The 27338-nt window shown below is 38.5% G+C and overlaps 1 protein-coding gene across 1 annotated transcript in view; it reads right to left on the bottom strand.

The window, feature by feature from the left end:
- ADGRD2 (adhesion G protein-coupled receptor D2) overlaps window positions 1-27338 on the bottom strand; it is a 677900-nt gene that overhangs the window by 519007 nt on the left and 131555 nt on the right. The window contains exons 6-9 of the mRNA XM_053695488.1: window positions 25881-25992; window positions 24487-24606; window positions 23182-23302; window positions 6187-6298 (exon numbers count right to left, since the gene is read on the bottom strand). Coding sequence (XP_053551463.1) covers window positions 6187-6298; window positions 23182-23302; window positions 24487-24606; window positions 25881-25992 — 465 coding nt within the window. The remainder of the gene's footprint in view (window positions 1-6186; window positions 6299-23181; window positions 23303-24486; window positions 24607-25880; window positions 25993-27338) is intronic.

Here is a 27338-nt window from a genome sequence, read left to right on the forward strand (position 1 = left end):
CTTTGCCACCGGGCAGGACTATGCCCCAATTCCCCCAGCAGAAGAGCTGGCATCAGGACAGAGCGCTGCTGGCCTCTGCCCTACAGACCCCCTTGTTACAGGACTGGCCTGCAAACCCCTCACCCCAGCAGAAGCGCTGGCACCAGGGCAGAGTGCCGCTGGCCTCTGCCCCCCAAGTACCATCAGCTATTTGCCCAGCTGCGCCAGGAAGGCCGAGGATGCTGCACTTTCATCCTGCAACCTGGAACTTACAGGCCAGTACTACGTATTGTGGGGGGGCTACTTTGCTGCTAGCGATTATTTGTGGGTGGGTTGCGAGACTAACTTGGGCACTGACCGGCAGAAGGTCAGGTGCCTGGTTAGTCTCCCTCCAAAAGGGGAGATATGTTACAAACTGCTGTTTGTAACTGGCCCTTTAAATGAAAAATTGCCCTGCTTCCCTGGATTTTGGAGAAGCCTATTTGCCAGCCTCCTTCCACATGACTATGGCCCCTGGAAGATTGTGCCCCTGAGGACATATTGACTTTTGTTGGGTGTGTGTGGCCCTTTAAGAACCATCTGGGGACATATTGTGACTTTAATGAACAATGCCCCTTTAAGACTATGTCCCCAGACCTGTGAAATGACTTGTCCCTGGCTTTCTCCCACTTGGTTCAGTTTCATTGTGTGCCATTAAGAGTTAAATTTTGTTCAGCTTCAAGAAACCTATTCTAAATACAAGTCTGCTGGGATTAGCTCTAATTAGGTTTAGTGATCAACTTTCCCATTGTCTAATCAGACTAGTATTGATAAGGTGGACTGCATTGTTTTAGTGTGTGTAATGTTATCTGCTGAAGTAAATGTTGTGGCCTGGCAAAGGGAGTGTCTCTATCTAATATCAAATGTGTGATGGGGGATTTTATGCCTCCCCCTGAGAGTGTCCTGTTTGCATGTAACCTGAATAAAAGGAGGCTGTGTGCTCCAGCACATCAGACCTATGTTGACCCTCTAACTTGAAGCTTTGACTCATGTTTGTAGGGGACAGCTTCAGCTATAATCACTACAGGGATTGCTATGCTCTTCATACTCCCTTAGCTACAGGGATTGCTACAGAAGGAAGAGGTTCACCTACTGGAGCCTGGTCGTAGGTCCAGGGCGCAGAGCAGACGGCGAGATACCAGCCCAGCAGCGGTGGTTTATAGAGTCTGCATTACTTATGGTGGCTATGCAGCAGTTATAGAGTCTACGGTGCTGCTGCTCCTTTGGTGAGCGCTAGGAGCATCCTTTTCTACGGTCCAACTTCCAGCCAGCCTGGAGGCAACCGTAACAACAATAAACTACAAATGGCCCTTAAAAGGGCCTTTTGCGGGGCATTGCCCCAAAGTAATCAGCTCTTTTACTTTTAAAAAAAAAAAATACAAACAAATCCCCAACAGTAAAACCCACCACCCACACAACCAACTCCCCAAATAAAACCCTAACTAAAAAAACCTAAGCTCCCCATTGCTCTGAAAAGGGCATTTGGATGGGCATTGCCCTTAAAAGGGCATTTAGCTCTATTGCAGCCCAAGTCCTAATCTAAAACTAAAACCCAAACAATAAACCCTTAAAAAAATCCTAACACTAACCCCAGAAGATTTAGTTACAGTTTTGAAGAGCCAACATCCATCCTCCAAGAAGCCGGGAGAAGTCCTCAACGAAGCGGCTGAAGTCTTCATCCAAGCCCACAGAAGTCTTCACCCAGATGGCATCTTCTATCTTCATCCATCCGGTACAGAGCGGCTCCATCTTCAAGACATCCAACGCGGAGCATCCTCTTCCTTCCGACAACTACCGACGAATGAAGGTTCCTTTAAATGATGTCATCCAAGATGGCATCCCTTAGATTCCGATTGGCTGATAGAATTTTATCAGCCAATCGGAATTAAGGTTGAAAAAATCCTATTGGCTGTTGCAATCAGCCAATAGGATTGAGCTTTCATCCTATTGGCTGATCCAATCAGCCAATAGAATGCGAGCTCAATCCTATTGGCTGATTGCAACAGCCAATAGGATGAAAGCTCAATCCTATTGGCTGATTGCAACAGCCAATAGGATTTTTTCAACCTTAATTCCAATTGGCTGATAGAATTCTATCAGCCAATCGGAATCTAAGAGACGCCATCTTGGATGACATCACTTAAAGGAACCTTCATTCGTTGGTAGTCATCGTAAGGAAGAGGATGCTCTGCGTCGGATGTCTTGAAGATGGAGCCGCTCCGCGTCGGATGGATGAAGATAGAAGATGCCGGCTGGATGAAGACTTCTGCCCGTCTGGAGGACCACTTCGCCCGGCTTGGATGAAGACTTCTCCCGGCTTCGTTGAGGACTTTGGCCCAGTTGGATGAAGACTTCTGCTGCTTCCTTGAGGATGGATGTCCGGTCTTCAGAACAGTAAGTCGATCTTCAGGGGGTTAGTGTTAGGGTTTTTTAAGGGTGTATTGGGTGGGTTTTATTTTTAGGTTAGGACTTTGGGCCGCAAAAGAGCTAACTGCCCTTTTAAGGGCAATGCCCATCCAAATGCCCTTTTCCGGAGCAATGGGGAGCTTAGGTTTTTTTTAGTTAGTATTTTATTTGGGGGGTTGGTTGTGTGGGTGGTGGGTTTTACTGTTGGGGGGGTTGGTTGCATTTTTTTATTACAGGTAAAAGAGCTGATTACTTTGGGGCAATGCCCCGCAAAAGGCCCTTTTAAGGGCTATTGGTAGTTTAGTTTAGGCTAGGGGTTTTTATTATTTGGGGGGGGTATTTTGATAGGACTATTAGATTAGGTGTAATTAGTTTAAATATCTGTAATTTGTTTATTATTTTCTGTAATTTAGTGTTTTTTTGTACTTTAGCTAATTTAATTTAATTTAGGTAATTGTATTTAATTTATTTAATCATAGTGCAGTGTTAGGTGTTAGTGTAACTTAGGTTAGGTTTTATTTTACAGGTACTTTTGTATTTATTTTAGCTAGGTAGTTATTAAATAGTTAATAACTATTTAGTAACTATTCTACCTAGTTAAAATAAATACAAACTTGCCTGTAAAATAAAAATAAACCCTAAGCTAGTTACAATGTAACTATTAGTTATATTGTAGCTAGCTTAGGGTTTATTTTATAGGTAAGTATTTAGTTTTAAATAGGAATTATTTATTTATTAATAGAAGGTTTTATTTAGATTTATTTTAATTGTATTTAAGTTAGGGGTGTTAGGGTTAGACTTAGGTTTAGTGGTTAATAAATTTAATATAGTGGCAACGACGTTATGGACGGCAGATTAGGGGTTAATAAGTATAATGATGGTGGCGGCGGTGAAGGGGGAGGCAGATTAGGGGTTAATAACATAATGTAGGTGGTGGTGGGCTCCGGGAGAGGTAGGATAGGTGTTAATACGTTTATTAGAGTGGCGGTGGGCTCCGGGAGCAGCAGGATAGGGGGTTAATATGTTTATTAGAGTGGCGGTGGGCTCCAGGAGCAGCGGTTTAGGGGTTAATAACTTTATTTAGTTGCGGCGGGGTCCGTGAGCAGCGGGATAGGGGTAAAACAGTGTAGTATAGTGTGGGTGTTTGGTGACAGTATACCAATAAAGCTGGGAAAAAGCCGAAGAGCAGCTAGATCGATGACTGTCAGTTAACAACAGTCCGCTGCTCATCGCGCCATACTTGGTGCGTGACTTTTTGACAGCTTTTTTGGTAACTTTGGAGAACGTATTCAGGTCAGCGGCAGCGAAGTTAGGCGATCTTAGGCGAGCATATTGGTGCCGTCGAATGCAAGAAAGTTGACGGCTTGATAAGTAGATGCCTTGGTCTCAACTCTGCCAGACACTCATATGGTTGATGAAGCAGAGGAACCTTATATCAGTGAATTCTGAGCTAGTTGGTGGGAAGTATGATCACTGCAAGCCTGGAGGGATCTAAGCAAGTGATTGATACAAAATATTGCTCTTAAAATGGATGCTCCAGTTTCTTTTTGTTTTTGTTTTTTGTGTGTTTAACAATGCTTTTGTAACTAATGAAAGTCCAGGTGATTGGGTGCAGTAGGAGGAATACAGTTGAACTGCAACCACTCTTGTTAAAGGGACATTTTCCCTTTTCTTGTGTTTCATGATTCAAATAGAGCATGAGATTTTAATAAACTATTCACTTTACTTATTTAATCCAATTTGCTTCATTTTCATGGTATCCTTTTTAAAGCAGCAGCTATGCACTTCTGGGAGCTATCTAAAGACATCTGGTGAACCAATGAAAAGAGGCATTTTGTGCAGTCACCAATCAGCAGCTACCTCCCAGTAATGCATTGCTGCTCAGGAGCCTATCTAGATATCCTTTTCAACTACAGATAACAAAATAATGACACAATTTAGATAAAAAAGTACATTGGAAAGTTGTTTAAAATCACACGTTCTGTCTGAATCATGAAAGAAAATGTTTGGGTGTCATGTCCCTTTAAGTGTGATTGAAAATGGGAATTAGATAATCAGTCTTTTTAGCTACACCACCACTCTTCAGAGGGGTCTTATCCATAGCAAAGCCTGGAACAAAATTTTTGTTAGGGGCCAAAGTAATTCTATCCCTGGTGGTAAACTGATTAAGATAGTTATTAGCTGCTCCAGAATCAATAATTGCATGTCTGCTTATGACTGTTTGTTTCCACTTTAAAGACAAGTGGAAAATGCAGAAGAGCAAGTGACAGACTATCTTTCCAACTGGGTTTGAAGTAAATTCTGTGGAAGGAAATCTTCCTTGTTGTTGGGCTCAATAGAACAAGATGACCAGAGATGTCACAGTAGAAACAGGTTCAGCAAAAGGCAGTGACTACAGAACTGAAAATGAAGTAGTCAGGAGCCATTTGATAGACATCAAAGTGAGCCTAGACAGATAGCTCAGCATGCTATGGCACTGTGGCTGAGCTCTGTAGCAACCCAAGGGTTGCAGGTTCAACCCCCCGCAAGGTCCACTCTGCCTTTCATCCTTTTGAGGTCGATAAAATGAGCAGCGCCTTGAGACCCTTTATGTGTGATTAGCCGTGCTTTACAAGTACCCCATACATACATTTTAATAGACATAAGAACCAGGAACCCCCGGTTACAGGGTCATTGCAGAGTTTGTATGCATATGCCGAAGAAAAAAGGAAACTATTTTTTCCCCTTCTTCGTCTAGTTACCCTACCCCTTCCCCCCTCTCTCTCACACCCCACTCGGTTTACGTATCGTTATCAAGGATCTACAGCCCCCTACGTGGGACTCTCAATACTGTATACCCAGGTGATATAACTATACATTGCTTGTCACAATTGATTTATATGCAAAAATGAGGGGGTTTTTTTATTACTGTATAAAGAGCACTCTCTCTAAATCCTCTCCACGAATTGTTATTTGTATACCATAATGCAGTTCAATGTTACCTAAGATGCTATGTCCTGATATGTTCTGTTCATGGGTTACCATATTCCCTGCTTAATGTACAATATGAATCTACGTTTGTATGCTCATTATTGTTAAAGGATTACTTTCTGTTATAATTTTTAAGCTAAACAACTAACATATTAAAGTTAATAAACATTAATTAAAACCTACTGACCTATATTTTCTCCAAAACGAAGTTTCATAACGTTCTAAAAGTTATATTTTTTATTCGCCGATGATGTCACGTTATCCTGCCCACTATTTTCAGCACTGCATGTTCAAAATACTTAAACCAATAACTTTGTGTTTAAAGCGCCATTTTGAAACCTAGGTATTGTAAACGGATTGGTACAGAGCAAATGATACCCACGGAGTGGGTTTGGAAAACAATTAAATTTGCAGACAAGATTTCTGATATACGGTAGAGATATGTTATTGATAAAAAGCGTATTTGGGGTAGTTAGTTAGTAACAGGCATAGAAAATATTTACTTACAGTGGCCCTTTAAGTGTTAAAATATAACCAAGTAAAATAGTTGATTAATTTGGCAAAATACACATAAATAATATATTAATTACAAAACGCTAAATGTAATATATTGCATAAGATGCAGCTGCAATATATACTATATTGATATGTCTACCTGTGCATTATGGCCCAGAATAATAGAACAACAACGTAATATTAGAAATGCAGAGATAATATAGACAAAAGGCAAGACCATTCCCTCAGTGGCTAGGCCAACCGTTCTGTAATATTTTTACTCCAATTTATACTTACAAGTATGTTTTTCTTGTGCCACAGGCGATATTGTACTGATGTGCTTATTTCCTGAGACCCTACCATGACTGTGGATGATATAATTGCAGATCCAAGATGGCTGCTCAGATACCTTCCATAAAAAAGACAATATTATTAATAAGTTCTTACCAATGCAAAATAAAATAGTAACAAAACATAATATATTAAAGGGACATTAAACAGCTCTTGCTTTTGTGTAAAAAATGTGCTTTGTACCCCATTCCCTAGAGAGGCCATAAAGGAAAATCTGTGACCTAGATTGCTATTTATTTGGTTTGCAGCATTTGCAGGTGACAGGATTTGCTTTTTGATCTCTCTATGACAAGGCTCTACAAACCCAGGAGCCTGTGACTGAGCCACTGGCTCCTAGAAATTTACCCCTGACTCCTAACTGTTTGGGTTATTCTCCATATATCTATATACAAATACCACTCCTAAAAGTTTGCCTGACTCCTAAATATTCTTACTGGCTCCTAAATTGTAAACAGATTTGTCGACCCCTGCTCTAAGATACTTACCCATGCATTTTATAGTGAAAATATACAATAGTAGGGGTGTGCACATTTATACAAAATGAGACCTTACTACAGACTTATTGTCGCAACCAAGAATTCAAGGGAATTTTTTTTTACAAGATAGAATCATTGCCTTAAAGATGACATCACCTTTTGAAATCATTCATTTCATAACAAACGCAATTGTTGCAAAGAAGACGCAGTAAATGACGTAAAAGTATAGTGTTTGCATGAGTGCATGTGTGCAAAAATATGTGCCCCAAGTATACAATACACTCGCATCTGGACCACCAAACATATATGTAAGAAGCTACCAAGTTCTCCTCCACCCAGCATGTCCTTTTCAGTACAATAAATATGTGCCCCAAGTATACAATACACTCGCATCTGGACCACCAAACATATATGTAAGAAGCTACCAAGTTCCCCTCCACCCAGCATGTCCTTTTCAGTACAATAAATATGTGCCCCAAGTATACAATACACTCGCATCTGGACCACCAAACATATATGTAAGAAGCTACCAAGTTCTCCTCCACCCAGCATGTCCTTTTCAGTACAATAAATATGATAGACATCTTTCACATGGGTGGTAGTCAGAGATATTTAAGTTCTACCTTGTGAAGGAGGAACTTATTAGTAAGCTATAAGCTAAAAAAAAAGGTTTCAATAGATACATAAAACCCAGCTTGCAACAATGTCCATTATACATACGTTATATTTCTATATAGCTATTTTAGCAATATTTGTTATTATACAGAATCCATTTAATGTAACTTGTAGCAAACCTGCATACTTTTCATAAAAAAAATGTTCTGCTTAGATAATCAGAATCACAAAATAGTATTACCTTTTATCATTAAGTTCCTTTTTTTTCTTGCACATGCTCAGTTTCATATGTTAATTAACCAGATCTTTTTTTTTCCCCTAATAAAACATTAATAATAAAGTTCCACCTATGCTTTTAAGCTATGAAATGCATATTCAAATTAAAAATAATTGTCTGAGGGCTAGATTAGAAGTGGGCCGCTAATTTATCGCGCCCGTAAAAGGGGCAAATTTGCTCGTTTACAGGCGCGTGATAAATAGCCAGCCATTACAAGTGGCTGGTTATTGCTACAGCGAGCTTGTGGTAGCAATTAGCGCTCCAAATATTAACCAGAGATCAGATCTCTGATTATTTTTAAAAGTGCCATAATTGCCACTGTTCTGTAATGTATCCCCATCCTGTTACGTCTTCCTACCTCCAGCCACACCTACAATAAACTTGAAAATATCCCTTGTATGCGTGCGCTCACTGCCGCAGTCGGCAAACATTATAGAACACCAGCCTACAAAAAACATTTTAGCAATTTTAGCAACTAGGGGCCCGATCCGATATGCAGCGTCGCCCGCAAAAGCCGGCGACGCCAGATTTTGCGCTAGTTTGGTATTCTATATACAGCGTAACATAGAAGTTAAGCTAGTATATTTCACCCTTCGGCCGTAGTTTTTTTGCCCATAGACTGACATAGAAAACATGTGCAATTTGGTATCCGATATACAGCGCATATACGTGGCAAAAATGGAGAAATCTTACTCCATTTTCACCTCGCCACAAAATGCACCCGTAGCAGGCCTTGCGCTGAGTATTGGAGCACCGTAACTCCCTAAAATGCCTGCAAAAAAAAACCTAACACCTAACGCATGCGCAATGTCTATCTACCTGTCAACCGCTATCCCCCACCGATATACCTAATAAAGTGCATTAACCCCTAAACTGCTGCTCCCGGACCCCACCGCCACTAAATAAAGTGTTTAACCCCTAAACCACCGCTCCCGGACCCCGCAGCCACCTACATTAAATGTATTACCCCCTAATCTGACCCTCCTACACTGCCGCCACCTACATTAAATGTATTACCCTCTAATCTGACCCCCCCTACACCACCGCAAGCTACATTAAATATATTAACCTCTAATCTGAACCCCTACACCGCCGCCACCTACATTAAATACATTACCCCAAACCTAAGTCTAACCCTAACACCCCCTAACTTAATTATTCTTTAAATAAATCTAAATAATATTAATATTATTAACTAAAGTATTCCTACTTAAAACTAAATACTTACCTATAAAATAAACCCTAAAATAGCTACAATATAATTAATAAATACATTGTAGCTATTTTAGGATTTATTTTTATTTTACAGGCAACTTTGTATTTATTTTAACTAGGTACAATAGCTATTAAATAGTTATTAACTATTTAATAGCTACCTAGTTAAAATATCTACAAATGTACCTGTAAAATAAATCCTAACCTAAGTTACAAATACACCTAACACTACACTATCAATAAATTAATTAAATCAATTAACTACAATGATCTAAATTAAAATACAATTAAATAAACTAAACTATATTACAAAAAACAAACACTAAATTACAAAAAATAAAAAAATATTACAAGAAGTTTAATTACACCTAATCTAAGCCCCCTAATAAAATAAAAAAGCCCCCAAAATAATAAAATTTCCCTACCCTAAACTAAATTACAAATAGCCCTTAAAAGGGCCTTTTGTGGGGCATTGCCCCAAAGTAACCAGCTCTTTTACCAGCCCTTAAAGGGGCTTTGTGCGGGGCATTGCCCCAAAGTAATCAGCTCTTTTACCTGTAAAAAAAAGCAATACAATACCCCCCACAACATTACAACCCACCACCCACACACCCCTACTCTAAAACCCACCCGATCCCCCCTTAAATAAACCTAACACTACCCCATTGAAGATCACCCTACCTTGAGCTGTCTTCACCCAACCAGGCCGAGCTCTTCATCCGATGCGGGCACAAGTGGTCCTCCATCCGGGAGAAGTCTTCATCCAAGCGGGGCAGAAGAGATCCTCCATCCGGAAGAAGTCTTCATCCATCCGCGGCTCCATCTTCAAGACCTCCGACATGGAACATCCTCCTCAGCCGACGGACTAACGACGAATGAAGGTTCCTTTAAATGACATCATCAAAGATGGCGTCCCTCGAATTCCGATTGGCTGATAGGATTCTATCAGCCAATTGGAATTAAGGTAGGAAAAATCTGATTGGTTGATTTAATCAGCCAATCGGCTTGAAGTTCAATCCGATTGGCTGATTGGATCAGCCAATAGAATTTACCTTGCATTCTATTGGCTGATCCAATCAGCTAATCGGATTGAACTTCAAGCCGATTGGCTGATTAAATCAACCAATCGGATTTTTCCTACCTTAATTCCGATTGGCTGATAGAATCCTATTAGCCAATCGGATTTCGAGGAACGCCATCTTGGATGACGTCATTTAAAGGAACCTTCATTCGTCGTTAGTCCGTCGGCCGAGGAGGATGTCCTGCGTCTTGAAGATGGAGCCGCGGATGGATGAAGACTTCTGCCGGATGGAGGACCTCTTCTGCCCTGCTTGGAGTAGAGCAAAATTGTGCTCCATACCGCACTCCAATACCAGCGCTGCTGAAAGCCACTGTGAGCTGGTTTTACATGCTCGTGCACGATTTCCCCATAGACATCAATGGGGAGAGCTGGCTGAAAAAAAGTCTAACACCTGCAAAAAAGCAGCATAAAGCTCAGTAACACAGCCCTATTGATTTCTATGGGGAAACAAAATTTATGTTTACACCTAACACCCTAACATGAACCCCGAATCTAAACACCCCTAAACTTACACTTATTAACCCCAATCTGCTGCCCAAGACATAGCCGACACCTACATTATACTTATTAACCCCTAATCTGCCGCCCCGACATCGCCAACACCTACATTATACTTATTAACCCCTAATCTGCTGCCCCCAACATTGCCGACACCTATATTATATTTATTAACCCCTAATCTTCCGCCCCCAATGTTGCCGCAACCTACCTACACTTATTAACCCCTAATCTGCCATCCCCAGCGTCACCCGCCACTATAATAAACATATTAACCCCTAAACCACTGTACTCCCGCATCGCAAACACTAGTTAAATATTATTAACCCCTAATCTGCCGACCCTAACATCACCGCCACCTACCTACATTTATTAACCCCTAATCTGCCGCCCCCAACGTCGCCGCCACTATACTAAATTTATTAACCCCTAAACCTAAGTCTAACCCTAACACTCCCTAACTTAAATATATATTTTAAATAATTCTAAATACAACTTACTATCATTACCTAAATAATTCCTATTTAAAACTAAATACTTACCTGTAAAATAAACTCTAAGCTAGCTACAATATAACTAATAGTTACATTGTAGCTAGCTTAGGGTTTATTTTTATTTTACAGGCAAGTTTGTATTTATTTTAACTAGGTGGAATAGTTACTAAATAATTATTAACTATTTACTAACTACCTAGCTAAAGTAAATACAAATTTACCTGTAAATTTGTGAAAAAAGGGATTACCAATGGCACTACAGGTATAAATAGGACCTGTTTTATTTAAATGTCTGGCCAACTAGTGGGGCCTTTGTGTTATCAGCCAACTGAGTGGCTAGATTTGGTGCTATGTGTATAATACTGATTTCTGGAGCAAGAAAGGAAAAGAATACACTTGGAAGCACTCACAGGTCACTTATTGAGTCATTTTAATATCGAGAGATCAAAAAATGAAATCCAAGAATGGAAGAGACATACTCTTGACTATAATTAAAATTTAACTTTTATTGGGGTTCGAAAATAAAATAGGAAAAAACTTTAAAAACACACTTATGTACCGATTGTAGTCTATTTGGCTTGTCGTGTCGCTGTACAGAATACTTAAATTACTTCTGCAAATACTCCTATATATAATATAATTTGGGTTGCAGTTAATTAACCTGCTTACTATTCGCTGTTGTCTGTGTATACTATACTTATGTATACCTTGAATTGAGTATAAGTGTTACCGGCTAAGTTGGATATATTACCAGGTTTAACCATCTGCAGAGAAAGAGCAGTTTATAAATATAGTCTTTCTTCGCTCGATTATCTGAGAGGTTGATTGTATCTCTCTTTTCACATATGTATGTGTTTCAGTCTGAGTATTAAATAATGAAACAATGTCTCAAATACCCCGTTGTATAATAATAATGCACAGGACTGTTTATGTATTAGTGTGTGCTGATGTCACACCCATAAGCATATCAAACATTAACTAAATATTTGTTCCCACGCGTATACCTGTTTCAGTCAAATTATTAAATATTGATGCAGTGTTTCAAATACACTGTTAAATATTAGTGGTTCGCAAGACTGTTTGTGTATTGGCGTGTACTGGTGTCACTCTTACATGCATATCACAATCCAAATATTTCTCATTTGCTCTGTTATATATTAATAATTCAGCAGAGTGTTTTTGCATTAGACTGTGCCTGTATTCGCTGCTTTTTGTGTGTAAAAAACTTGTATATATCTCAATTTAAGCAATATAATTTGTCGTTAAATTAGGTATATTACCAGCTTCAACCCTCTATAAATTATACAAGGCAGTTTATCAGTGTACTGTGTTTATTCAGTTGTCTGAGAGGTTAACTGTGTCTCAGTTTTTACACTCTTATACAAATTTCGGTCTAGAAAGTTTTAATAAAAATCACAGTAGCTTATGTCCTGTCATGTAATAGTGATTCACAGGACCTTATTTGCCTGCTCAGTTTTGTAAGAGGTTAGCTGTGTCTATCTTTTTACACACATGTGTGTAAAAAGATAGACACAGCTAACCTCTTACAAAACTGAGCAGGCAAATAAGGTCCTGTGAATCACTATTACATGACAGGACATAAGCTACTGTGATTTTTATTAAAACTTTCTAGACCGAAATTTGTATAAGAGTGTAAAAACTGAGACACAGTTAACCTCTCAGACAACTGAATAAACACAGTACACTGATAAACTGCCTTGTATAATTTATAGAGGGTTGAAGCTGGTAATATACCTAATTTAACGACAAATTATATTGCTTAAATTGAGATATATACAAGTTTTTTACACACAAAAAGCAGCGAATACAGGCACAGTCTAATGCAAAAACACTCTGCTGAATTATTAATATATAACAGAGCAAATGAGAAATATTTGGATTGTGATATGCATGTAAGAGTGACACCAGTACACGCCAATACACAAACAGTCTTGCGAACCACTAATATTTAACAGTGTATTTGAAACACTGCATCAATATTTAATAATTTGACTGAAACAGGTATACGCGTGGGAACAAATATTTAGTTAATGTTTGATATGCTTATGGGTGTGACATCAGCACACACTAATACATAAACAGTCCTGTGCATTATTATTATACAACGGGGTATTTGAGACACTGTTTCATTATTTAATACTCAGACTGAAACACATACATATGTGAAAAGAGAGATACAATCAACCTCTCAGATAATCGAGCGAAGAAAGACTATATTTATAAACTGCTCTTTCTCTGCAGATGGTTAAACCTGGTAATATATCCAACTTAGCCGGTAACACTTATACTCAATTCAAGGTATACATAAGTATAGTATACACAGACAACAGCGAATAGTAAGCAGGTTAATTAACTGCAACCCAAATTATATTATATATAGGAGTATTTGCAGAAGTAATTTAAGTATTCTGTACAGCGACACGACAAGCCAAATAGACTACAATCGGTACATAAGTGTGTTTTTAAAGTTTTTTCCTATTTTATTTTCGAACCCCAATAAAAGTTACATTTTAATTATAGTCAAGAGTATGTCTCTTCCATTCTTGGATTTCATTTTTTGATCTCTCGATATTAAAATGACTCAATAAGTGACCTGTGAGTGCTTCCAAGTGTATTCTTTTCCTTTCTTGCTCCAGTTACCTGTAAATTTACCTGATTGGAACAGCCAATAGAATGCGAGCTCAATCCTATTGGCTGATTGCATCATCCAATAGGATTGAACTTCAATCCTATTGGCTGATTGCATCAGCCAATAGGATTTTTTCTACCTTAATTCCGATTGGCTGATAGAATTCTATCAGCCAATCGGAATCTAAGGGACGCCATCTTGGATGACGTCACTTAAAGGTACCTTCATTCGTCAGGTAGTCGTCAGATGAAGAGGATGCTCCGCATCGGAAGTCTTGAAGATGGACCCGCTCCGCGTCGGATGGATGAAGATAGAAGATGCCCTCTGGATGAAGACTTCTGCCTGTCTGGAGAACCACTTTGCCCTGCTTGGATGAAGACTTCTCACGGCTTCATTGAGGACTTCGGCCTGGTTGGATGAAGACTTCTGCCGCTTCCTTGAGGATGGATGTCGGATCTTCAGAACTTAAGTCGATCTTCAGGGGGTTAGTGTTAGTTTTTTTAAGGGTGAATTGGGTGGGTTTTATTTTTAGGTTAGGGTTTGGGCCTGCAAAAGAGCTGCCATTTTAAGGGCAATGCCCATCCAAATGCCCTTTTCAAGGCAATGGGGAGCTTAGGTTTTTTTAGATAGTATTTTATTTGGGGGGTTGTTTGTGTGGATGGTGGGTTTTACTGTTGAGGGGGTTGTTTGTATTTTTTTTTACAGGTAAAAGAGCTGATTACTTTGGGGCAATGCCCCGCAAAAGGCCCTTTTAAGGGCTATTGGTAGTTTAGTTTAGGCTAGGGTTATTTTGGGGGGGCTTTTTTTTATTTTTATAGGGCTATTAGATTAGGTGTAATTAGTTTAAATATCTGATCTCTTTTTTTTTTAAATTTTATGTAATTTGTTTTTATTTTATGTAATTTAGTGGGGGTTTTTTATTTTAGCTAATTTAATTTAGGTAATTGTATTTAATTTAGTTAATTTATTTAATTGTAGTGTAGTGTTAGGTGTTATTGTAACTTAGGTTAGGTTTTATTTTACAGATACTGTTGTATTTATTTTAGCTAGGTAGTTGGTAAATAGTTAATAACTATTTAGTAACTATTCTACCTAGTTAAAATAAATACAAACTTGCCTGTAAAATAAAAATAAACCCTAAGCTAGCTAAAATGTAACTATTAGTTATATAGTAGCTAGCTTAGGGTTTATTTTACAGGTAAGTGTTTAGTTTTAAATAGGAATAATGTAGTTAATGATAGGAATTTTATTTAGACTTATTTAAATTATATTTAAGTTAGGTGGTGTTAGGGTTACGTTTAGACTTAGGTTTAGGGGTTAATACATTAAGTATAGTGGCGGCGACGTTGGGGGTGGCAGATTAGGGGTTAATAAATGTAGGGAGGTGGTGACGATGTTAAGGATGGCTGATTAGGGGTTAATAATATTTAACTAATGTTAGAGAGGCAGGAGTGCGGCGGTTTAGGGGTTAATGTGTTTATTATAGTGCCGGCGACATTGGGGGCGGCAGATTAGGGGTTAATAAGTGTAGTTAGGTGGCGGCGACATTGGGGGCAGCAAATTAGGGGTTAATAAATATAATGTAGGTGGCTGCAATGTTGGGGGCAGCAGATTAGGGGTTCATAAGTATAATGTAGGTTGCGGCGGTGTCTGGAGAGGCAGATTAGGGGTTAATTAATATAATGCAGGTGTCGGCGATGTCGGAGGAGGCAGATTAGGGGTTAATAAGTGTAAGATTAGGGGTGTTTAGACTCGGGGTTCATGTTAGGGTGTTAGGTGTAGACATAAATTTTATTTCCCCATAGGAATCAAAAGGGCTGCGTTACTGAGTTTTACGCTGCTTTTTTGCAGGTGTTAGACTTTTTCTCAGCCGGCTCTCCCCATTGATTCCTATGGGGAAATCGTCCACGAGCACGTACGACCCGCTCACCGCTGACTTAAGCAGCGCTGGTATTGGAGTGTGTTAAGGAACAAAATTTTGCTCAACGCTCACTTCTTGACTAATAACGATGGGTTTGTAAAAACCTGTAATACCAGCGTTGTAGGAAAGTGAGCGGTGAGACAAAACTGCTCGTTAGCACTGCATAGCCTCTAACGCAAAACTCGTAATCTAGCTGATAGTTTATTAAAACTATGAAAATATATATGTATTGAATATACATCTCTATAAATATATATATATATATATATATATACACATACCAAAACATGGTTTGTAGCGTCACGCTCTGCCTTACCCAGCATGCTTCAATGGCACACTGGAGCGTGGGGGCTGACGTCAGACGTCTTCATTGGGAATGCTCCGCAGACAACACCGCTCGTACACAGTGTCAAATAAATATTTGAAATACAGTTAAAATTTTGCAAACAAAGCTACATTTCAGTTGCCTGTTGCCCCCAGTGTCCGATATGAGGTATTGCGGCCAAAGATATTCAATTAGGGAGAATTGAATTACAAAGGGGCATTTCCCAGTAGCCCATCAGAAGCTTAGACTCAAAGGGCGTACCCAAAATTTCCCTGCATGACTAGAAAAAGTGGTGGGTTTTTTCACAGATAAAAACTCTTGCACAGAAAGTAATTGGGGTCAATGATGGCTGATGTGCTTACCTTGTCTCATTGACTCAATTGCTGCCTGGGAAATATACAACTTTTGTGAGACACATTTCTGATGGGAAACTCTTTATACTGAAAGAGCAAATAACATTGGGCCTAATATTCACTTCCAGATTTGTGCATACTCTCTTATATGACAGCTATTATACTTTATTTATGAAGCGCCAACATATTCCGCAGCGCTGTCCATGGATACAATTCATTTAAATAAACAATAATATAAAACTTCTAAGAGACAGAACAAAATTTACAAACACATACAGTAGGAATTGAGGGCCCTATTCCCGTGGGAACTTACAATCTAGAAGGGTAGGAGGTTGAGAAACAGGAGGTAAGGACTGCAAGTTTGAGAAAGATGTTAATGCAGAGTTAGATGAGGGAAATGTTAGGTAAGTGAAATTAATTTATTACTGAGTTAGGTGGTCGGCTTCTCTGAACAGAAAAGTCTTCAGAGAGCATTTAAAGGAAGAAAGATTAGGGCAAAGCCTGACAGCACGAGGGAGTATTTTACAGAGGGTAGGTGATGCACGACAGAAGTCCTGCAGTCTAGCATGAGAAGAGGTGATAGTCGCGGATGCAAGGGGCAGGTCATTGTTGGATCTTAGTGGGCGGGCTGTAGTATACCTATTTATTAGAGAGGATAGGTAGAGGGGAGCAGCGTTGGTGAAAGCTTTGTAGGTAAGGATGAGAATTTTGAATTTAGTTCTGCTGTGAATGAGGAGCCAATGGAGGGACTCGCAGAGAGGTGCAGCAGATACAGAGTGACGGGAAAGGTGGATCAGCCTGGCAGAGGCATTTAGGATGGGTTGAAGGGGGGGAGAGGCGGGAAAGAAGAAGGCCAGTAAGTAGGTTATTGCAGTAGTCAAGTCAGGAAATAACAAGGGAGTGGATTATTTGCTTTGTGGTGTTAGCGCACAGAAAAGGTTGAATCTTGGAAATATTGCGTAGATGATTGCGGCAGGATGTAGAAAGTGATTGGATATGGGGGACGAAGGATTGAGTCAAGTGTAACTACGAGGCAGCGGACTTGGGGCGATAGGGAAATGGTGATGCCGTCAACAGGGATAGAGAAGTCACAAGTCAGCATAGAGCTTGAGGGGGGGATAAGAAGGAGCTCAGTCTTGGACATGTTAATCTTTAGGTGGTGAGAGGCCATCCAGGAAGAAATACCAGATAAGCAGTCGCTGACATGAGAAAGGACAGAGGGAAAGAGAGCAGGGGTGGAGAGGTAGATCTGGGTGTCATCAGCATAGAGGTGATATTTGAAGCCATAACTGTTAAGTTTACCCAGCGAAGAAGTATAAATGGAGAGGAGTAGAGGACCCAGAACAGATCCTTGAGGTACTCCAACAGACAGAGGCATTGGAGAGGAGGATTTGCCGGCAAATGACACAGAAAAAGACCTTTGAGAAAGTGAATCCAGGAAAGAGCAGTGTCACAGAGGCGAAAAGAGCTAAGGGTCTGTAGGAGGAGGGGGTGGTTAACTGTGTCGAAGGCAGCTGAGATGTCAAGTAAGATGAGTATAGAGTAGTGGCCAAGTGGGTCAAGCAAAGAGTTGGTGGACAGGAAGTGGGTTAGGCGATTGTAAACTAGTTTTTCAAGGAGTTTTGATGTTAGTGGAAGCAGTGATATGGGGCGGTAGCTTTCAGGAGAATTAGGGTCGAGGGAGTTTTTTTTTTAGTATGGTAGTGACTTTTGCGTGTTTGAAAGAAGATGGGAATGAGCTGATAGAGAGAGATAGGTTGAAGATGTGGGTAAGAGTAGGAGTGAGGGTGGAAGATAGGGAGGGTATTAGATGGGAAGGGATAGGGTCGAGGGGGCAGGTAGTGAGGCGTGAGGAAGATAGTAAGGAAGAAACTTAATGCTTAGAGGCTGGATGGAAGATGCAGAGAGTGGCAGAGGGACTGGGCCTGTTGTTGGAATATTGCAGGTTGGCGTTGGGATGTTGCTTCGGATAGTACGTGTTTTGTTTAAAAAGTAGTCTGCCAGGTCTTGAGCACTAAAGACAGATGGGGTGGGGGGAGGTGGAGCAGGTGGGTAGAGGAGAGAGTTAAAGGTGGAGATGAGTCATTTAGGGTTTGAGTAAAGAATAGATATGAGAGAAGAGAATTAGGTTTGCTTGGCTAAGTGAAGGGCAGATGTGTATGAACAAAGAATAAACTTATACTGTATGAAATCAGGTTCAGAGTGAGTTTTCCTACATACACGCTCAGCAGTATGGGAGCATTTTTACAATTAGCTTGTTTGCTGAGAGTGCCAGGGCTGTAACTGACGGTGTGATGTTTTGCACAATTGTGGAGGTACAAGTGTGTCTAATGCAGAGGAAAGAGTTCTGTTATAGTGGGCTGTAGCGAGATCAGGGCAAGTTACAGTGGAAGTGTGAGGGAAGAGATCTTGAATGATTTTTTAAAATTTGAGCAGATCCACAGCATGTAGATTTTTACAGGTAAGGGGGTGGGATGGAGAAGTGGGTTTAGCTGTTGCATTAATATTATAGGTGACCAGGTGATGGTCTGAAATGGGAAAATGGCGACAGGTGAGGTCATATATAGAACAGAGGCAGAAAAATAACAGTTTGATGGAGTGTCCATCACAGTGAGTAGGGAATAGGGTGGATTGTGAAAGACCAAAGGAGGATGTGAGTGAAATAAGTTTAGAGGCAGCAGAGGCAGACAGGTTGCCAATGGGAATGTTGAAGTCCCCAAGAGGGCGATAGATGATTGCCACTTTGAGGGAGAGGGGTGAGAACAGGCGAATACAGTGGACTTTAAAGAAGGAGAAGGAAACAGATGGGATTGGAGGTAGGTACTGATAAGTGCAGGAGGGGGAGAGCAGGATCCCAACACCACTGCCCCGTTTCTCATCTGGCTTAGGGGTATGACTAAAGTGAAGACCACCATGTGTGAGAGCAGCAGTGGAAACAGTGTCAGAAGAAGATAGCCAGGTTTTGGTAATTCCTAAAAGGGTGAAAGCATTTGAAATAAACAGGTCATGAATGGTTGTAAGTTTGTTGCAGACAGAGCGAGAGTTCCATAATGCGCGAGTTCCATAGTGCGCAAGTGAAAGGAGATACAGGGATACACAATCGGGTGGGGATTAGTTAATTAATTAAGCTAAATTAAGAAATTAGGAAATGCAAATGCTGGGGACAGGATATGATCAGATACAGGAATAGAAAGAGGTTTACATGGGAGACATACCAGAGAATACGTTTTAAAGCAGTGTTAAAAAGATCCAGGAAGAGACAGCATAAGATCCAGGAAGAGACAGCATAAGATCCAGGAAGAGACAGCATAAGATCCAGGAAGAGACAGCATAAGATCCAAGAAGAGACAGCATAAGATCCATTAAGAGACAGCATAAGATCCATTAAGAGACAGCATAAGATCCAGGAAGAGACAGCATAAGATCCAGGAAGAGACAGCATAAGATCCAGGAAGAGACAGCATAAGATCCAAGAAGAGACAGCATAAGATCCATTAAGAGACAGCATAAGATCCATTAAGAGACAGCATATAACAGTGAAAATAATTCTGATTGAGGACTGAACTCTCAAATATTGTTCAACTGGTAATGTATTAAGCGATTTGATGTTATATTTTTGGTGTTTTAAAGCAAAGCTATTCTTTATTGCTGTAGTTTAATTGAAGCTGGTATTTACAGAGGTACCTTATAGTTGGAACGCTAATATTAAATAGACCAGTGTACTTCATATAGTAAATATATTAGTGCTAAGTAACCTTATTATTAGGAAGAGGAGTTTTGCAGTCCATTCTTATAAATTCAATTTCTTATTTACTGTGAAATCTTCTCAGAATCACACATACATTGTCTATTGTGTTGATAATATATAAATCTCTCTGGTTGATTATTGTGATATTAGGCTATTTTAGGCTAGTTGTTGAATAATAATCTACAGCAAATTCCATTAGATTTATTGAATTTGAGCTAAGATTCTAATTATAACATTGGGATATATTTAGTTAATCAAGTGTTGTTAAATCATTAATCCATATTTTGGCATTGGGTTAATGTTATAAATTGTTCTAGTATAATTCATGTGTGATATTTAATAAGCGATTCATTTTGAATTGAGGTTAATTTATAGAAATATTGTGTCCATAATACTGAGGTACCTTTAATTCATTTTGAGTTAAGGTTAATTTAAATAAGTATGTCGTCATTCATGGGATAATAGACTATATCTATTGAATAGTAATTCATCTAAATATCTCTATAGCCTGCTTAATATTTTAAAGTTGTGTTGATCAATTGATAGATATAACTGGTCACAGAAGATATTTAGTTACTACATGAATATAATCAATCTGTTTAAAGAGATTAACTGGTTAGAATTTAGGAATTAATTTAATTTGAGATTAAATATTAATGTTTATAATAATTTTGTTGTCATAATTTCTAGATATCTCAATATCATTCTGGAAGACACTACAGAGTTTATACAACATTTCACTGGAGTGTATTGACAAATTCCACTATATTAATTGGAGATATTGACGATAAATTTATTATCGATTATTAATATTCATAATTCTATTAATCAAAAATATTGTTATGTAAATATATATATATAAAACACATTGAAGGTTACTGCTGAGATAGAAATAAATAATATTGTAACCTATATTATTATTATATATATATATTATACTATTTTTAAAAAAAATTGTCAGCATTCTTTGGCAATTGCAACAAATGTAGCCAAATGCTGTAACGTTCTCAAACAGGAGTCTGAAATAACTGGTGCAGCAATTTTCTATGTTACTTCTCAAAAAATAGCAATTTCTCAATAGCAGTGTGAAATATTAGCAGGGACAGCAATGTGAGTACAAGCTTTTCAATATTAAACTCTCCAGTCATTGCATTCCCTCTTAACCACTTCTTATTGCCATTAGTGGTCAGTAGCAGAGATCCTTTACTTATTTAAAAATATTTTAAGAATAAGTTTCTTTAGAAAAATGTAAAAAATATTTACCATTCACTCCCCACCGGCCCCTGTCTAGCCGTGACTTTATTTGAAAAAAGCATTTTATTGTGCAGGACTCAGGAGGAGGTTACCACTGCCAGTAGTGTAATGACGCCGCACTACAGCCCGCTCTGTTTGTTTCCAAGTAGCCCAGTTTCATACCGCACTGTGCACAAAGCATTGGGATAGGAACTAGCTTTATTTGTGCACATTGCGTTATGAAACTGGGCTACTTTGGAAACAAACAAGACAGGCTGCAGTGCAGCATCATTACACTACTAGCAGTGGTAACCTCCTCCTGAGTCATGCACAACAAGATGCTTTTTTCAAATATAGCCACGTAAAAATATGCTAGGGCGCACTGACAGGAGAACTTGACTCTCACGTTGCTGCGCAACAACAAAGATCATGTGGACATCCCACAGAACCGCAACCCCTCTAACCGCGTGGCATTCTGGGGCTTGTAGTTGAGTTTATTGCTGTCTAAAAAGTAATTAGCCCCACCGGGCTAAATTTAGATGCGGCTCAAAACGGTAAATAGCAGTAGGTGAGACAAGTGGCAGGACACTTTGGGGGATCAAAATATGGGCGCCAGGAGTTAATTTCAAGGCGCCAGTTGTGCCTAGGCATCCGGATTTGTCGAGCACTGACTATATATGTATAGGTATAGGTATATATTTCACGAAAAAAAACATCAGATATATATATATATATATATATATATATATATATATATATAAAATATGTATTTAAGAATAAATAGAATATATTCTGCTGTGTGAAGAACATTGGAATGTGAAATATTCATATTTCATAAAGGGTTAGTGCACTGGAGGAAACACGATTGTGTTTGCACGACTTGTTGGATGTTAGTTTCTATTTTCACTTCTCATGCTCTGTTAAAGTTTATAGGGGAATATGTTAACGCGGTTGTGATATTCAGAGTTCGGCTTTTTGCGTACGTCGGGTTGGCGCTTGTGCGGAAACTTTTAACTTTCAAATTGTATAATGTGCATTCAAAGAGCTTACTTCTAGCTGAGTTAACGTGCGACCGGGAGTGATAAATAGCGCTCCACTCATACTATAGCTTATGAATAGAAGGACATAACTATCCCTTCCCCTTATATACGCTGATGTAACTTAGCGTTTGACCAGGGCAGTCTTTGGGCTTCACCCCATATTAAATTGTTTTTGGAAGTCTTCTGTTGATGTTTTTCATCTTTAGAAGCAATTATTTTCTTATGGAATTCTCTGCTCAAAATATTGTCTGATTGTTATAGAAAAAGTAGTTACACCAAAATCAGAACAATTTCTCATACATTTCTTTGTAATTCTTTAAACTATTATTGAGAAGACACAGATACATGAATCCACATGCTTAGTCAGCATGATATAAGTATGATTATGTTATTCAGAGACCTAGAACTCAACATTTAAAGGGCCATGATACCCAAATGTTGAAACACTGGAAAGTGATGCAACATAGCTGTAAAAAGCTGACTAGACAATATCACCTGAACATCTCTATGTAAAAAAGAAAGATATTTTACCTCAAATGTTTCTCAGTAGCCACATTCCATTGTAAAGGATTTCTAAGCAGCAAATCAGTATGTCTGTCCTGGGACAGCGGAAGGGGCGAGCTTACGTGCACACTCATGTTATTTCCTTATTCAGTTTAAGGATGTTTACTATGAAATCTCATGAGAATTAAGTGAAATCTCATGAGATCACAGTAAAAGAGTTCATGACCTCAGCACTGCTGATGCTGATTGGCTGCTGTTCATTTCTTCATTTTTTTTTTACCTGCAGCTGGGCAGCAGCTGAAGTATAACTTTTTACACAGCACTTACTCTGGTGAGCTGAGGAAATTGTGAGGTAAAATATCTTCCTTTTTTACATAGAGATGCTCAGGTGATATTTTAGCTTTTTACAGCTATACTGCATCAGTTTCAAGTGATTTAGCATATGAGTATTATGTCCCTTTAAGCTTTTTTATTACTTCCCTTTTTTCCCTGCATCAAAGGGGATGATTACCTGTAGCCTCCATCATTAACTTCCGAATCTGCAATCACGACATTACTATTATAACCGTCAAGTACATGATGTAGAGAGACAAAGTCAAACCAAGTGTTGATCACAGTAGCGTCTGTGTGTCCTTCAACAGAAAGTAAACAATACAAAGGAATTATTTGAATTGATTGTTATTTTAATAGGTTTCATTAATATGAAAAGATATTGTGGCTAAATCTGAATATATAATATTTGTGAATACTCTATTTGTAAGAAAGAAATTCATTTGGCGTGTTTGTATTTATCTTGTCATATAACAATGGTCACATGCTCTACAATTCCTTGATTTACTTCCTGACTGTAAAAGCTACACAGTCTGGTCTGAAACATAGCACTGAACAATAAACAGATAGAAAAAGAAAAATCAGAATCCTAAAGCTCAAACCTTAGAGACTTCCTTAGAAAGGGCTGAGTCTTCTTTAAAATGCATTTTCCATACACATTATTTTACGTCATTTAAGATTTGAATTTAAAACTCATTAAACTTTATTAAGACCCCTCCTCATTTTCTAACATATATGTTCAGCATTACTTGTAAAGGTAGATCCCATTACTGAGCGACTTTTAAAAATAGGCTTGAACATTTGCCAATTGCGCAGCCAGAGTGCTGGTGATGGCGTACTTGCAGCCAGAGTGCTGGTGATGGCGTACTTGCAGCCAGAGTGCTGGTGGGCGTACTTGCAGCTAGAGTGCTAGTGGGCGTACTTGCAGCCTTATTCTGTAATAGCAACGGGTCGGGTCTAAATTAACAAACTGTGATAATATGTAACTTTTTTGAAACGCAAGTATTATTATTATTGTTTATTAATAAAGCCCTAACATATTAAGCAGCTATGTAACATTAAAAGGATGTGAAACCCAATTTTTTTATTTCATGATTCAGATAAAGCAGCAATTTTAAGCAACTCTCTAATTTACTCCTATTATCATTTTTTTGTTCTCTTGATATTTTTATAAAATTGGGTTTCATATCCCTTTAAGTACACAGTTAATGTGTTTTTTTATTTTATTTTAACGTCATTTAAAATAACTATTTTGCACCTTCATTAATTTGCCCTTTAAAATGTCCTTTAAGTAAGGGAGACATTTCAGTGACTGCAGTGTCTGCCCTCCCATTTAGGTTGCTATACATTACATGATTGTAAACTATTTTAGAGAGACCACCCGTTAGTTTCAGGAGGGCAGTGAGCATGGTATCGTCACACGCTTTTATAGACGGGAATAAGTATCTATTCAGTCATAGCTAATGGTGGCTGCGGCAAAACTTACCTTCCCTTGCAATTATTTTGAGTCCATTTGTGGGAATCTCAATTTGATCCACTCTTTCTGTACTCTGTACTGTGTACATATAGTTGTCTGCATCCAGATTAATTTGCCTGACACCAACATCTGGGGGAAAATTTGTATTAATGACTTCTTATACATAATTTAACACTCAAATTGCATATAATCCCACAGATCTGGTTCAGAACTAGACATGTGCACATCGGAAAAATTTGTATCGGTTCGTTTCGGACCGATTCAGAATTTTTGGAATTTCGGTTCAGATCGATTCGAATTCGGATACATTTGAATGTATTTGTTTCGGATTCAAATGCATTTAGATGTATTCATTTCAGATCGATTTGTAAATTCAGAAGTTCTGTATGTGTTATGTTTATTCAGATGGTTCCAAGTTACACAAACAGAAATTATTTAATTGTTCTATCTCACTAAATATCACTAAATGTAAATGTTATACGCAATTGTGATTAGTCCATGGCCATTCAAATGCATTTGAATACATCCAAACTAATTCGGATTTATTTGTTACAAATGCATTTGAATACATCCAAACTAATTCGGATTTATTTGTTACAAATGCATTTGAATACATCCAAACTAATTCGGATTTATTTGTTACAAATGCATTTGAATACATCCAAACTAATTCGGATTTATTTGTTACAAATGCATTTGAATACATCCAAACTAATTCGGATTTATTTGTTACAAATGCATTTGGATTAGTTTAGTTTTGTTGCTAGGGTAATTCGGAAATTCAAATTTAGATTCGGAACGAAACGAATTGCACATTTCTATTCAGAACTAGATCTGCAAAAACTGATAATTGTCCTGCGCTGAAATTATAAGATCTATTCACAAAATATAAATGGGTATAATCCCTAATAAATCCCTTATGATAAATCAAAGTGATCAGTAAGAACAATTGTGTACACCACTTAAAGGGATAGCAAGGTCAAAAATAAAATGTGTATGGGTGCATTTCAATTGGAAATTTAAGCATTTTTGCAATTACTTTCATTAGCAAAAATGCTTCTAGTAAAAATTATTACTGTTTTTCAGGGCATACACACATATCCTTGAGGGCTCGTGCACCTGTATTTAAACACCACACCTTTTCAGAAAGTTAGCAATGGCTTTTATAACAGAAATAATGTCTTCAGAAGCAATACTAACCACTGCCAGCTCTCTGATTCTCTTTTGTTTCTAACCAGCGCTAAATCTACTGACTATATAGCCTGTTGTAGCATTACTTTTAGTACCTCTCAGGCTAGTTCGTATATAACAGTAGAATGTTATTTTAAATCATAAACAATTTAATGTAATAGAAATCTTTGTGCTCTGTTTTACTTCCGAAAATAAGATAACTTTGAACAAACCAATGTTCCTGTGATGAATGGAAATTTCGTTCCTATCATCTGATAAAAGATTAACCAGATTTGAAGCCATTTTCTCCACTGTATGAACAATGGTCATTGGTCCTAGAATTATCTGGAAAAAAAAATTAAAAAAAATTAGATTAAGCGTCAAGCATTTTCAAGACACATGGTTTTTTAATGGCTTTCAAATTATTTTAACCACATAAACGTAATGAGGCTCATTTATCAACTTCCGAATGGAGCTCGAGGGCCCATGTTTAAAGACCGCTGCTCCATAGCCTGTCCGCCTGCTCTGAGCAGCCCGACAGAGATCACCACAATTCAACCCGATCGAGTACGATCGGGTTGATTGACACCTCCCTGATGGCGGCCAATCTGCAGGGGGCGGCATTGCACTAGCAGCTCACAAGAACTGCTGGTGCAATGCTGAATATGGAGAGCGTATTGCTCTCCGCATTCAGCGAGGTCCGTACTGTCGGATCAGGTACGACAGACCTTTGTTAAATACGCCTCATTGGATAAACTGCAGTAAGACCCATCACATTACATACTTACAGCTTTTGACCCATTAAAACTAATGTTGGGCTTTTTTGTAGGGCAAAGCTTTGTATGCACAGCATTTTTGAAAGGGCCTATCAAACTTGCTGACACTCATTTCTCATTTTAAAGGGACACTAAACCCAATTTTTTTTATTTCCTGATTCCGATAGAGGGGGATATTTATCAAAGCGTCAATCTAAAATACTATTGAATTTTGCGTTGTAATTGTTGTGAGAGTGATCTGACCTAGCTATCAAAGCCTCAAGATCGGAATAAGTTGAATTTTGTGACGATCATACGATCCGGCAGTCTCAATCCGACGCAGATCGATGCATATCAATACGAGTTGAAACCCTGTTAAATTCTAGCAGAATTATGTTAATTCACCCTCCTATTCAACACTATTTGAAGCCATTACGAAACTATCGAAAATTCTACATTTACGCTTGCGTCTTTTCCGACGCAGCGTACCTAGTTTTCAATCTGCCACCCTTGAGGTCGCGGATGCCATAGAACTCAATGGGAGTTGGAAAACACAGAAATCTGATGTTCGATGCTGCAAGAGAATGAAGCATATCACCTAATAAAAGTCAATTACAAACTATTAAATATGTATACCTTCCAAAATTAAACAATATTATTGCTACACATCTGGTGCACTATATAGAGATACATTTATAAATTTTAAAATATAGATTTTTTTTTAAATCTATTTGCACCATGTTTAATGTTGTATATACGCTTATACAAATGTTACAAACACCAACAGCTAGATTACGAGTTTTGCGGTATAAGTAAAAAAGCAGCGTTAAGGCTAATAATGCTGCTTTTCACTACCGCTGATATTACGAGTCTTGCAGATTTAGGGGCACCGCACACTTTTTTGGCCCTACCGCAAATTAACTGACGCAATTTGCG

The sequence above is a fragment of the Bombina bombina genome, chromosome 12, assembly GCF_027579735.1.
Source record: "Bombina bombina isolate aBomBom1 chromosome 12, aBomBom1.pri, whole genome shotgun sequence".
Classification (NCBI taxonomy): Eukaryota; Metazoa; Chordata; class Amphibia; order Anura; family Bombinatoridae; genus Bombina; species Bombina bombina.